Source organism: Cibotium barometz, chromosome 17, assembly GCF_041138505.1.
Source record: "Cibotium barometz isolate CiBa-2024 chromosome 17, ASM4113850v1, whole genome shotgun sequence".
Classification (NCBI taxonomy): domain Eukaryota; kingdom Viridiplantae; phylum Streptophyta; class Polypodiopsida; order Cyatheales; family Cibotiaceae; genus Cibotium; species Cibotium barometz.
Genome location: NC_141062.1, coordinates 36,430,075 through 36,443,639, shown reverse-complemented (window position 1 = coordinate 36,443,639; position 13,565 = coordinate 36,430,075). Strand labels below are relative to the sequence as shown.

General features: G+C 42.0%; 1 protein-coding gene across 4 annotated transcripts; it reads left to right on the top strand.

The window, feature by feature from the left end:
* The first annotated feature begins 1,741 nt into the window (after positions 1–1,741).
* Positions 1,742–4,874, top strand: LOC147629943 (universal stress protein PHOS32-like). 4 transcript variants are annotated; one of them, XM_086811476.1, is made up of 5 exons: positions 1,742–1,835; positions 2,007–2,933; positions 3,446–3,567; positions 3,723–3,841; positions 3,943–4,874. In XM_086811476.1, exons 2-5 carry the CDS (start codon positions 2,765–2,767, stop codon positions 4,085–4,087), a joined length of 555 nt encoding a protein of 184 aa, XP_086667602.1. In that variant the 5' UTR covers positions 1,742–1,835; positions 2,007–2,764; the 3' UTR covers positions 4,088–4,874. The 4 variants fall into 4 exon arrangements, with proteins under 4 accessions (XP_086667602.1, XP_086667603.1, XP_086667604.1 ...); XM_086811477.1 differs by lacking the exon at positions 1,742–1,835 and having other exon boundaries at positions 1,913–2,147; positions 2,233–2,933; XM_086811478.1 differs by lacking the exon at positions 1,742–1,835 and having other exon boundaries at positions 1,913–2,933; positions 3,452–3,567.
* The last annotated feature ends 8,691 nt before the right edge of the window (positions 4,875–13,565 follow it).

The following is a 13,565-nucleotide window of genomic DNA, read 5'->3' as shown; positions in this document are numbered from 1 at the left end:
CAATCAAGCTCCTCTATTAAAGCTTGTAGTAGCTAATGGGCTTCTATTTTTCTTAGGTTATAAGCAAGGTTATCAAGCTAGGTGAGGCACTTTTCGCACTATCAACATCAACCATTATTCGAAAAATAGGTGCTTCACCTTGAAAAAATGCCAGATAAAAATCCAAAATACTGGGTTGAGAGATCCTCAAAAAGGAATTGAGCCAATTGTGGAAAATGCAACAATAGTATAAATTTTTTGGCCATTTCTTCAATCTTTTGTCTTTCATTAAGATTGAAAAAAAGTATATACGTTACTGCATCGATGCCACATTTGATGAGGCTTATGACTCTATTTGCCTGACACGACCCATAGAGAAATGGCTTATTGTACAAGTGTCATACCCACGGCGGTCACTCTTCAAGAGATGTTCATATCACGAGTGTTCAAGCCCTTATATTTAAACCCCCTTTTTACTTCTTCTTTTTTGTTTTTAAGGGACCCCCTATTGTATACAAACTTCTTTTTATAAAAGGGTCTAATGTATGCATACATGTAGCCTCCCATATTTTTTACCCCCCTATGTATAAATACTACAAAGGGAGACATATAAATATACCCCTTCTATACATTGTATGTGGCATGATTAAAAAATATCTGGTCAATTATCTCATGTGATATCATACATTTCTGAAGAGTGACCACCCCTAGGTGTTATGGTACCACTGTGGGGAAAGGAGACACAAGGTTGAAAGTTGTTTCTAGCATGGTATCCAACACGGTATCTGCACAAGCTTTACAAAGACAAGTACAATTTTAAACTACTTGCTAGGTTATGCTTTATACAAGAGATTTTTTATTTATTTTTTGGAAAAGTAAACTTATATCTAACAAGAAAGATATCAACATACAGCTCTTAGTCACACTATCTATGAGATGCAACACAAAATAAAACAGCATAACCAAAGCCAACCCAAGATTACACTACTTCTTAAATAACCATAGTCAACCTCGCTTCTTGTATGGCTTGTACCTTAGGGTTAGATAGATATATAAATTATAATCTATGTACCTTAGGGTTATATAGATAGAAAACATTAGATGAGTTACTTTTTTTTTTCAAAAATCAACTTAATCCTCCAAGCCAAAACTTCACATATGATTTTTCTTCTCTAAAGTTACAAAGGGAAACTTCTAGCCACGACACTATATGGCACAAGGGTCTTAAAGACCCCGTGCGTTATAGTGTTGAGGGACTTCTAGCCTAGCACTTTATCCATGGCCATGTTTATCACTAGAACGATGGGGTCCTCTTAAGTAGTAAGTTCCTAACACACACACACACACTCTCTCTCTCTCTCTCTCCCACTCCAAATATCATAAAGTGTCAACCCCCCCCCCCAAAAAAAAAACACACACACACACTCTCTCTCTCTCTCTCTCACTCCAAATATCATAAAGTGTCAACCCCCCCCCCCCCCCAAAAACACACACACACACACACACACTCTCACACTCCAATTATCATAAAGCCCCCCTCATCTATAAAAGGCATGGTGCATTTAAGAAGCCAGGAACATGGCATCGACGGTGCGGAAGTCGGGCACGTGAAACGAAACACGAGAAGCCATCCGATTTTCGTAGGGTGAACTCGGGCAGGTAGGGGTTGGGTTATAAGCAAGTCACGCTAGTGGTAAAGCGTTCATGCGTGTTCGAAACCTGGCTTGGCGTTGAACTCGAGCACGCTATGGCGGTAAACTCGGGCTGTTTTATATCTTGGCCGTTTTAAAAATGCCTCTACTTCTGCACGGTTGTTCCTAAATGCACCGTGCCTTATGAAAGCCCCCCACACACACGTAACTTTCAACCCACCCACACAACTTCAATTTCAATGCTTTGTCTGTCCGAAATCATTCTATATTAGGTAGTTATGGTCCGATTGGGTGGTAGGGCTCAGGATCTAGCTCTTGATGTGGCGTGGGACTGTGGGGTTTGCTTCATTTAATACAGCTTGGCTCTTTTTGCAGATGGACTCTGGGCCGTGGATTGCCGTCTAGAGTGACAACTTACAAGTTTCCATGCCAGATTGCATAATTCTGTGAACACGAAACCATAGGCGGTGGCATGTGAAGTGACTCAGTGAAGGCGATCACGAGAAGCTTGCAGAGGTCTGTTGTGTATGATAAGAGAATTCTGTGTGTTGTGTGTAGTAAAACAGGTGCGATCTGCTCACTTTATGAAGCTTTGCCATAGGCTTTTGCCGAGATTAGATCCCACATATTTTGGTGGACGGTGAAGCTCGGAAGCTTTTCTGGTTCACAGTGAACGGTGAGCTGATTTGAATCAGAAATGGAGGACGAAAACTACAGAGAGACTTTGCTTGGGAGGAATTCTGTTGGGAAGGAAGTGAAAATAGGGAACCCATTTGAGGAAAGCTGAGATATCAAAGAAAATAAAAGCGCCCATCTGTATAGAGATCATAAAGGACTCACTCATAGACTTGAGGACCCATTTGGGGAAAGCTGATATATGATTGAAAATAAAGGACCCATTTGAAGGAAACTCAGACAGAACGCTCAAACTGGAGGACCCATTTGAGGAAATCTGAGGTACATCAGAAAACCTTGAGGACCCATTTCAGGAAAACTGAGCTATCTTACAATTTTGAAGACCTATTTTGAGGAATTTGCGAGATAGCTCTGAAAGTGGTGCACCCATTTGGGCACATTTTGGGGTAAAACTGGAAGACGCTTTGCAGAAAGCACGACTGCTGGATGGCTCATTCATGGGCTCAGAGAGCTTCCATGATGACAAGAGGGAACACAGGCGCATGGTGGTTGTAGTGGAAGATGCCGAGGCTGCACGTACCGCCCTCGGTTGGGCCATGCAGAATGTCGTCTGCAGCGGTGACATCATCACACTACTCCATGTCCACCCATCATCTTCTTCTCGAGGTGGGTCTCCTTTTTTTTTTTACAAACCACCCTTCTCTTTCACTTTCATGCAGTTGTTTTGTTTTTTAATGTTTGCATCGAGCTGCTTGTGATTTCATATGCTTTGTAATGGCACAGATGGGCCTAGCTTGTACTCATTTGTGAATATAAGAACATCAAGCTGGGGTTCCATTTTTGGTGGGGCTATTTGGTGGGTTGGAATGAGCAGATATCTCCTTTTTTTTCTCTTTTTTCTTTTTTTTTTCTTTTTTGAGAGAGAGAGAGAGAGAGAGAGTTTTATGTCTTACAAAACATAAAAAGTACTGCTACAGTGCACATTGGCATGAAAAGACAATAAGATCTAATCATACATGACTAGGTATAGAAACATAAATATAAATGTGTGTGTGTGTGTTGGGGGGGGGGGGGGGGGTGGAGAGAGAGAGAGTTGTCCAAGTACAGCTTGACACTTGAAGAAACTACATTTAGGATGTTAGTTTTATTTCTTTTGTTTTTTGGCCTTTCTGCAAAAGAGCCAGATTTCAAGCCAGTGCAATTGCCGAGTTCTAGTTTCATGGAGGGACCACGTAGGTTGCGTTTGAAGGGATTCCAGCTCGCCCTTTCTTTCAAGGATCTGTGTGACCTGAATCCTGAGGTAATGTGCTTTTTGAAGTTTGTATTAGGTCAAGGTTTTGTCTATGCGATACATCTCCATTTTTATGTATTTACTAGCTGTAGTGCATTAGTTTTGCTTGTTGACATTGTAGCATAAATCTACACTTAAAAGGTGCATGCCATCCTCATGATCAGGCAAAGGTAGAGATTGTTGTCATGGAAGGTGACCAAGGCCCCACCATTGTGTCATTGGCGAAGAAGCTGGGAGCAACTGCATTAATCTTGGGTCAACACAAGCGCAGTTTGCTTGGAAGGTACTGCCCTGAATTTTACTCAAGAAAAGCATTCATATACATGAATTTTATGCCTCTTGGACACACAGCCTTGAAGAGAAGCTTTCATTTTTATGTTTCAGGATGATGGGCAAAAAGAATACACCTGATTACTGCATCAAAAATTCAGAGTGTCTGGTCCTTGCTGTGAAGAATAAGGGTCGGAAGAGAGGGGTGAGTGGGTACACCAAGACAGCTTCTCAAGTCAGAATTGTGAGGTACCTATAATGCATGAGTCCCAATCCAAAGGTTACAGTGCACAGCTCACTCTTGTACATATTTCTGTGCACAAAACTAATGGTGAGCACACGAAGGCAATAATTGGGGGTAATAAACGCATGTTTCCTAGTGTGCCACTCACAGCTGTTCCCACACGTGTGCATGGTAATTGCAAGCTGCAGGCTGCAAGTGTGTATGAGATTCCTTATGTAAATTTGTACAGCTCACAGTGGACATTTTCTGGCCTACTTAAGGCATTATGGAAACATATACGAGTCTCTATGAAATTGGCTTGGAGTTTTGAAAGGGCTAACGGGCAACATAGAGGTACCCCCACAACATTGCAGACACCATTGCTAACCCTTTCCTCTTTGTGCTAGATAATTTTGTTGTGTGCAACCCACCTACACAACTTTTGAAGTTGTGCTCCTCTAAAATAGTTCTACAAGTGGCTATAGCCAATCATGTTTTTCCATGTTCATGTAGGCACCATAGTTTGATCTTCAATAATTCCTCCATGTTCCATACTAAGTTCAAGAGGTAGCCCTATTTGGTTAGAATTTTTATTTCCCATGTCTCACCATGATTAAGGTTGTGCATTGAATTCTATTGGACAAGATTATTAGACGTAGCATGGTCATTGGGATTGGTATTGGTTGTAGGGTTTCGTTAACCATTTCACTAGTTAACGTGGATTCACCTATCCGTCTTACTGTAAGGTGCTTTGCCATCTTACTTGCATGTAATGGAAGCCCATATTTTGTAAGAGAAATATTGATGGACTTTATGAACCGGCTCTTGTAATGCCAAATAGAAAAGTCACAAATTTCATGGATATATTTCTTTAATATCAGAGCTAGCGCCAATTGACCTTTTTTAAGTTTTATTTGACCTAGTGTGAAAGCTAGTCATTTATATATGTTCTTTTTTTGGACAAAAGCTGTACATTCATTTCCTTGAATTAGAATACTTGTGAGCTCTCTTTTCTCTACTCTCTTACTTGCTTGTATTCTCGTGGATCTTTGCTTAGCTTGATGGTTTGCTTGCTTAGATAGGATTGAGTGTAGGCTTTTTCTTCACGAGCTTCTTCTCTTCCACCTCTTGTGAGAGAACCACCAAAAGCTATTCTCTTTTGGCCTCCATCTAGGCAAATAGAGCTCTTCCTTCTCATCCCTATAGCCATGAACACATTTTGGTACGACAACGCAGTGAGGATGTGACAAATACTATGCTAGTACATCCACATTAGGAAGTTGCATTTGTAGCTCTAAGACAAGACCAAACGACATTTGTTTTGTAAAGGCTAAGGTAAGCTATTGTCTTGAACATATTTGGTAACGCGTTAACAAGGATCCAATGATATTTATTTCAGTAAAGGTTTAAGGTAAGCTATTATCTTGAACATATTTGGCACCAAGCCGATGAGGACTAGCCTAGGACTATTGGGGATCATCCCCAATATTGCCCGGTGTGTTGATTAAGAGGTTATACTATGAAAAACATACGTTTTTGGAGCCTTGGATGTGTTTATGTTGTTGTTTTCAAGCTTTCTTTTTTATTCTTATCAGGTCATTCTATTTGCATACTTTGAAAGGGAAAAACCCTTATTTCTTTAGTGATTGCATGATTTTAAAGCCCCAAATGCTTTGATTTTGTTACAGAAGCCAAGAAATAGCTTAGTAATTGTAATTAGGAGTGTAAACTCTTCGAAAACATAAGCTACAAGTTTCATTTGGTAATTGTGTTACATAAGCCAAAAACTTGCTTAATAATTGTGATTAGGAGTGTAAACTCTCTAAAAACATAAGCTACAAGCTCTAATTATGCAGTGTGGATTAGAGTGGAGAAGTTGTACTTTTTTGTTTCATGTCTTAGTAGGCTCAAAGCCCAATGCACCACTTGGAACATGTGCCTAAGTGTTCATAAAAACCAAAATTCATGAGTCTATTTCATAAACCCGTGAATCTAGCTAGCCATGAGATGTGAGTAGCCCGTGACATGAACCAACAAGATGGGAGGTTACTAAGCATATGCATGACGTGAGTATAGCTCACCAAACCCACGTGAGGAAATTTCATATAAAAAAGATGTGAGCCACTAGACGTGAACCTAGCCAGGTATGAGCCCACCAGATGTGAGTCCAGCTAAGTATGAGCCCACATACATGATGTGAGCCTAACAAAAAAAAAAACTCAAACGTAAAAAAAAACATTTATTTTTTGCAACTTGAGTAGAACACACGTGTTTGAATCCATTCAAACATGCATACTACAGATTGATTCACCAAAGAGAATCCCTTTCATGATGCAAACTTGATCCAAGCTAATGGTTGGAAACGATAATCCAGTCAACTATAGTGTATCAATCCATACCTCCTCTAACCCAACCAACCTTTGGTCCCATCAAACAACAACCCAACACTCTCAATAGAGTACTTTCCAGTTAAGAAACTAAGGCTCCTTCGAATATATACATCAAACAAGGAGCTTTAGGAAAAAATGAGACAAATAAACATAGATGTGAGTGAACAATGGAACCCTTAGAAACGAGAGGTGCCACAGGCCTCCAAGCCCTAAGACCATCAAGGTTTGCTCCAACTAGATGTGCTCAATGTTGGAGACGACATATGTTCTCCCACCATTTATCATTGTGTACGAGTTCCAAAGTCAAAGGGTAAGCATGTAGCTAAAGTGTCTAACTAGGTGTGAACACTTAAGTATGCTTCTGTGTGTGAACCCACCAACTGATTCCAGAATTAGTGGGGCCAACCCCAAGCATAACCACAATGCCAATCCTAGCCAATTCCTCAAGCCAAACACCCACACTTATTTCCATGGAGAGAAATGGTTTGGTGTGTGCAATTTTTTTCCGAAACCATAAAAACATGGAGTGTCCATTGCTAAGGCCTACATAGCAACAACTTTGTGCTCATTTCCACTGCCATGGGGGAACCATGACATAGCTTATTATTGATGCCATGGAAACCTAGCATGGTGGCACCATGATAGATGCTCTTCGCGCTAAACCTATCAGCCAAACACCCACACTTATTTCCATGGAGAGAAATGGTTTGGTGTGTGCAATTTTTTTCCGAAACCATAAAAACATGGAGTGTCCATTGCTAAGGCCTACATAGCAACAACTTTGTGCTCATTTCCACTGCCATGGGAACCATGACATAGCTTATTATTGATGCCATGGAAACCTAGCATGGTGGCACCATGATAGATGCTCTTCGCGCTAAACCTATCACGGTTGCACCATGATAGATGCTCTTCACACTAAACCTATCACAGTTGCACCATGACAAATACTCTTCGTGCTAAGGAGGCAAATCCTCAGCCTTACCCGCCCCACTAGTTACTCTTCAACCATGACATAGCTTATTATTGATGCCATGGAGACCTAGCATGGTGGCACCATGATAGATGCTCTTCGTGGGCACTAAACCTTGAAAAGATGCAGGGGAGAAGAGGGCTTGAGCTCTTGCAAGCACACACACACTCACAAAACCCTAAAAGAGAACACAAAAGGTGAGAGACTGAAAATCTTCTTCTTCTTCACACAACACTCAACACACCATATACAAAGATAAGAGTACACTCCATATGAGTACTCGACTAAATACAAACTAGGATTCTCTATAGTGTGAACCCAACTAAATGAGCTGGCGCTATAACTATGCCAGTCTCTAGAATGGCTGTCATATACAGCTTGTCATCCCACGAGCCACCTATGTATAGGCGCATAGCAGGAAGCTTGATCTTAAAATGACGACCACCAGGCCAGATTTGAGCTATGTTGTTGGGTTGGTCAGTCCATTTATGCAGGTTCCTCTTAGAAGCCGCATCTAGATGCATTGAGACGCATACTGAGGTATGTGAGGTCTACTTTGCATTGTGGACTATTTTATGAAACTGGGACAGAGATATGTGTACATGGGTACACAGATGCTGATTGGGCTGGTAGTATCTCAAATAGAAGATCTACTAGTGGCTTCATGTTTTCTTTGGGGAGTGCTGCTGTGACTTGGAGTAGCAAGAAGCAGCCTGTGGTTGCTCTATCCAAGTACTACAGAGGCCGAGTACAGAGGTGCTGCTATGGCAACATGTGAGGTAGCTTGGTTGAGAAAGCTACTTGCGGATTTGGGTCTATCAGTGGATAGACAAGTTGTCATTTTCTGTGAACTTTAGCAGTATACAGTTGGCCAGGAACCCAGTTTTTCATGCTCGCACGAAGCATATAGAGGTCCACTATCATTTTGTCAGAGAGAAGGTTTTTGTAGGAGACGTTGACCTTGTTTATGTTAGCACACAGGATCAGGTCGCTAACATCTTCACCAAAGCATTGGGTACAGAGAAGCTCCGAAGATTCAGGGCTTCGCTTGATGTACATGAGATGGAGTTGAGCTCGAGGGGGAGTGTTGAGATATCGAGCTCATTTAGTGAGGTGGTGGACATTGATGACCCGCCTGGGGGATAGGCCCCACACTTACACCAGTGGCATGGTTGGTGAGATCATGGGTGTCCTCCAAAATCTCTCCTAAATCTACACTCAACTTGCCATTCTGATCCAATGGCACTGAGATAGGCTTACAGCCTGTCATACCATACTTGGACATGTCCAAGCCTACTGTCTCTGCAATAATCCAATACCATGTGGTGACCTAATCACCTCAATGCCCAAGAAATATCTGAGCTCCCCCAGATCCTTCATCTCAAACTTCTGTCTAAGCAAGATCTTTACATCAAAGATCTCTACATCTCATGGTCCCCCGCCGGAATGATCAGGTCATCTCATGGTCCCCCGGAATGATCAGGTCATCTACATAGATGACAACAAGCACAACCCCTCTATCACTGTGTCTCACATACAGCGAGAAATTTGCATTGGCTACATGAAAGCCAATAGTGACAAGATATTCAGAAATCTTGTCAGACCATGCTCTTGGTGCTTGTTTTAAGCCATACAAGGCTTTCTTTAACCTGCAAACATGCTTGGGGTGACTCACATCCTCATAACCAGGTGGCTACAACATATACACCTCTTCCTGCAAATCCCCATGCAAGAATGCATTCTTTACATCCATCTGATATAAAGACCATTGCTTTGACGCAGCCACTGCTATCACAACTCTCACTGTTGCCATCTTGGCAACTGGACTGAAAGTTTCCTCATAATCAATGCCATATGTCTGCGCATATCCTTTGGCTACCAATCTAGCCTTGTACCTGCTTATGCTTCCATCACTATTATGTTTTACTTTGTACACCAACTTGCATCCAATGGCTTTCTTGCCTTCATGCAATTGCACTAAGTCCCAAGGCTCATTTCCATATAGTGCATCCATCTCCTCATCCATAGCTTTCTCCCAACACACATTTCCAACAGCCTTATCAATGCATGTGGGCTCTACAAACCTGCACAACTTTTGCCATGTATGCATAATGATGTGCCACACATAACCATCATAGGTAAACCTCTGCACAGGATTCTTCACTCTTCCAAATCTTTGCAGCTTTGCATTCATGGATTCCATAGCCTTCTTTACACCAGGTGTTCTCATAGCTGGTATCCCAAGATCCTCATCAAGGCTCATCTCTCTGAGAGCCACTAGACTCTCCATCAACATGAGAAGGCCTTGCAGAAATGTCAAGCATACTGAGGGGCTCAACCACTTTCTCTTTACCTTTATGTGATGTACTAATCACATTTGCAGGCTGGTATTATGATGCAACTTGCCGCTCCATGGTCTATCAACAACTGAACCACTAGATGAGGACTCTCCTGGTCCACTCAAAGATTGTGATTGCTTACTTGCATTCTATGCAACCACATTTCCACTCACATCAGTCCCAAAAGCTTCTTTTTCATCAGCAACATACCAGCTGCTCATCTCATCAAAAACAATATCCCTGCTGCTTACCCAATAAACACACATTTTTCAACTTTTGGATCCAGCTTAGTTCTCAGCTCATCTGGCACATGCACATATGCAATGCATCCAAACACTTTCAGATGAGATAAATCAGGTTTTCTACCCACCAGTAAACCTCTCCTCTGGAGTTACATCATGTATGGCTGCAGTTGGAGTCCTGTTCATGATGTAAATTGCTGTAGAAACAGCCTCAACCTAGCCTCAGCCCAATAGCTATGCGGCATATTCTTCTCTCCCATCAATGCTCGCACAATCTCAGCAATGCCTGTTTTTCTGCTCAACAACTCCATTTTGCTGTGAAGTGTATCTGCATGTAAACTGCCTCTCCGAATACCATTCTTCTTCAAAAATTCAGAGAACTCATTGGAGAAGTACTCTGCCCCTTCATCTGACCTTAGGCACTTTACATATTTCCCTGTTTGCTTCTTCTTCAAAAATTCAGAGAACTCATTGGAGAAGTACTCTCCCCCTTCATCTGACCTTAGGCACTTTACATATTTCCCTGTTTGCTTTTCAAACATAACTCTAAAATTCTAAAAATGAGTGAACACCTCACCCTTCTCCTTCATGAAGTATACCCACACTTTCCTTGTATGGTCACCAATAAATGTCACATAATACCTGCAGCCTCCCATAGACATGGTCTTCGTAGGATCCCATACATCTGAATGCACAACATCTAGTGCATTTCTGCTCACATTTCTGTCACGTGGAAATACATGCTTTGTTTTCTTTCCAAATTGGCATGCTTCACATATTTTCTGCATACCTTCAACTTTAAACTTTGGCAGTTCTGTCATCACAATTCCTTTAGTCTGCATAGACTTCATTCTCTGCACATTCACATGTCCAATTCTTTTATGCCAAATGTCTGTGTCTGCAACAATTCCTGAACCATTTGCAAACATCGCACCACTCACTTCAGGCATGTTTACATTCAATGTAAACATTCTGCCCACTCTGTTGCCTTTTGCAACTAACCTGCACTTGTCTTTAAAGTCTTCAACATAACAACCATCAGGGTTAAACCAAACTTGCAAACCGTGCTCAATCATCTGGCCAACTGAAACCAGATTCTTTGTTATATTCAGAACATGAAGTACATCTGCAAGATACTTCACTTTTCCATCCTGCATAGACAATGGCATATCTCCAACATGGGCAATTGGATGAGCAGTGTCATCCCTTGTTTCCACAAAACCTGGTCTTTCAAGGTTTTTCGTTTCCTTGAACCACTCCCCATGACTTGTCATGTGGTTTTCGAAGCACCTGAATCAACGTACCATACATCATCTTTATGTGCTACTTCAACATTTTCAGACATGGCATTAACAACATGCTGCATAACAAACAACCTTTCATTATCCTCATTGTTTCTACTTGAGGATGCATTGTTGTTTGGTGCAATTTTCCATTTTGCATGTCAGCCTGCTTCTTATAACAATCTGCCTGCACATGTCAAGGCTTACCACAATAAAAGCATCCACGTGTATCGTTCTACTGCCTTTGCCAATTTCCACAACCTCTTTGACTCCCCCTGCCTCTGAATTGGCCTCTTCTACTTGCGTGTTGTTGTTGTTGTGTTTTCGGGGACTATTGTTGTTGTCGCTATTGGCCATAATTCTGATTACCTGTTTGGCCACCTCCTTGGCTGCGTCCACCGCCTCCTCTACCTCGTCCTCTTCCTGAACTTGTGTAGAGGGCCTGTTGCTCTAAACTATTTTTGTTTTGTGAGACCGTTGGTCTTCACCCAAGCTCTTCTCTTCTATAATCAACATAGACACCAAATCTGTGAAATTGGGAATGTTTTCCTGAGTCTGAATAGACATCTTAAATGCCTTGTATTGTGGCCCGAGACCACGTAGACAGACTTCCACCTTATCATCATCATCTACTGAAATGCCAGTAGTAAGGGATTCCACAATACCCTTGATCTTCAATGCATAGTCATTCACAGACATACTCTTTTTCTCCACAGTATGAAGTTCATTCTTTAACTATATCTTTCGTGCCTTGGTATTCGTTTCATAGAGTTTTACCAAGGTGTCCCACGCCTCCTTGGGGGACTTGGCATCCTGTATGTGCCCAATCATGGTGTCCTGTATACTGATAGAGAGCCAATACATAACTTTTCTGGCTCCTTGGTTCCAATCCTTGAACTCTTTCACATCTGCAGTCGGATTGATCTCCGGTGTCTCTTCATACTCACCTTCTATGTAGTCCCAATAACCCTTTTCCATCAGGAAATTTGTCAACCTGAACCTCCAAGCATGGAAGTTGTTCTTATCAAGCTTCTCAGCAACAATCTGGTTTATGCCATCATTTGACATCTTGCCAGACACACAAATTTACTAGAAACAACACTCTGGTTTGTCCTCCAGCACAAACTACTGTATTTTCTGCAGCGGTACTGTACTAGACTCAAATGTCACAACCAGTGACCTCAATGTGCATACATACACCCAATGGCAACAATTGACCTCCTTGCAGCACACAATGTCTGCACAACCAATCTGTCTTCCTACAGTTCTTAAAACAGAGTTCTGCAAAGAATCGATGACTTATCCCGCAGTGCTCGAAATCGTCTGCTTTCCGAAAAATGGAGGTCCTAACGCGCGTGAATCGCGTTTTCGACCTGAAAAAGGTTATCCAATAGGACAGCATAGTTGCCCTATAGCTTTACTCCCGTTAAAAAAACTCCTCAACCAGAGATCGTTTGCCGGTGCCTCCCGTAGAGCTCCCGACAAGGGTGTAGTCGTCGTCGCCAACACAAATAGGGAAGAGTAGATGAAGCTCTTACCCTCGTACCGCTTCGTGTGCTTCTCTTGCTTGCAGAGCCCTTAGCATGAACCAGGCTCTGATACCATGAAAAGATGCAGGGGAGAAAAGGGCTTGAGCTCTTGCAAGCACACACACACTCACACCCTAAAAGAGAACACACAAGGTGAGAGGCTGAAAATCTTCTTCTTCTTCACACAACACTCAACACACATATACAAAGATAAGAGTACACTCCATATGAAAAGATACTCAACCAAATACATACTAGGGTTCTCTATAGTGTGAACCCAACTAAATGAGCTGGCGCTATAACTATGCCAGTCTCTAGAATGGCTGTCACACAGCCTGTCATCCCACTGGCCGCATATCACCCATGATCTCACCATCCATGCCAGTGGTGTAAGTGTAAGTGTGGGACCTATCCCCCATGCGGGACATCAGTGTCCACCGCCTCACTAGATGAGCTCGATATCTCAACAACAAACCTGTCATGGTGGCGCCATGACAAATACTCTTCGTGCTAAAGGAGGCAATCCTTAGCCTTACTCGCCCCACTAGTTAACTCTTCTCAATAGGCACAAGTTCATATGCTCATAGCCTCCCAAAACCCCTTATGTTTAAATCATCACAATTGTCATACCACCTTCAATACTACCAGCTCAACCCATTTCTTCAAGAACCGCACACTAGTATAGTACCCGATGAATCTCTAATTACAGAGTTAGAAACCCAAGAACATGAGAGCTACAAGCCTTATGAGCAACAAGG

What these genes read in the sequence shown, in the direction of transcription:
- LOC147629943 (XM_086811476.1), top strand. Translation starts at nt 2,765, where the DNA reads ATGGGCTCAGAGAGCTTCCATGATGACAAGAGGGAACACAGGCGCATG. An exon ending in CCCATCATCTTCTTCTCGAG is followed by an intron (nt 2,934 to 3,445) that starts GTGGGTCTCCTT and finishes TTTCTGCAAAAG; the next exon opens with AGCCAGATTTCAAGCCAGTG. An exon ending in AAGCGCAGTTTGCTTGGAAG is followed by an intron (nt 3,842 to 3,942) that starts GTACTGCCCTGA and finishes TTTATGTTTCAG; the next exon opens with GATGATGGGCAAAAAGAATA.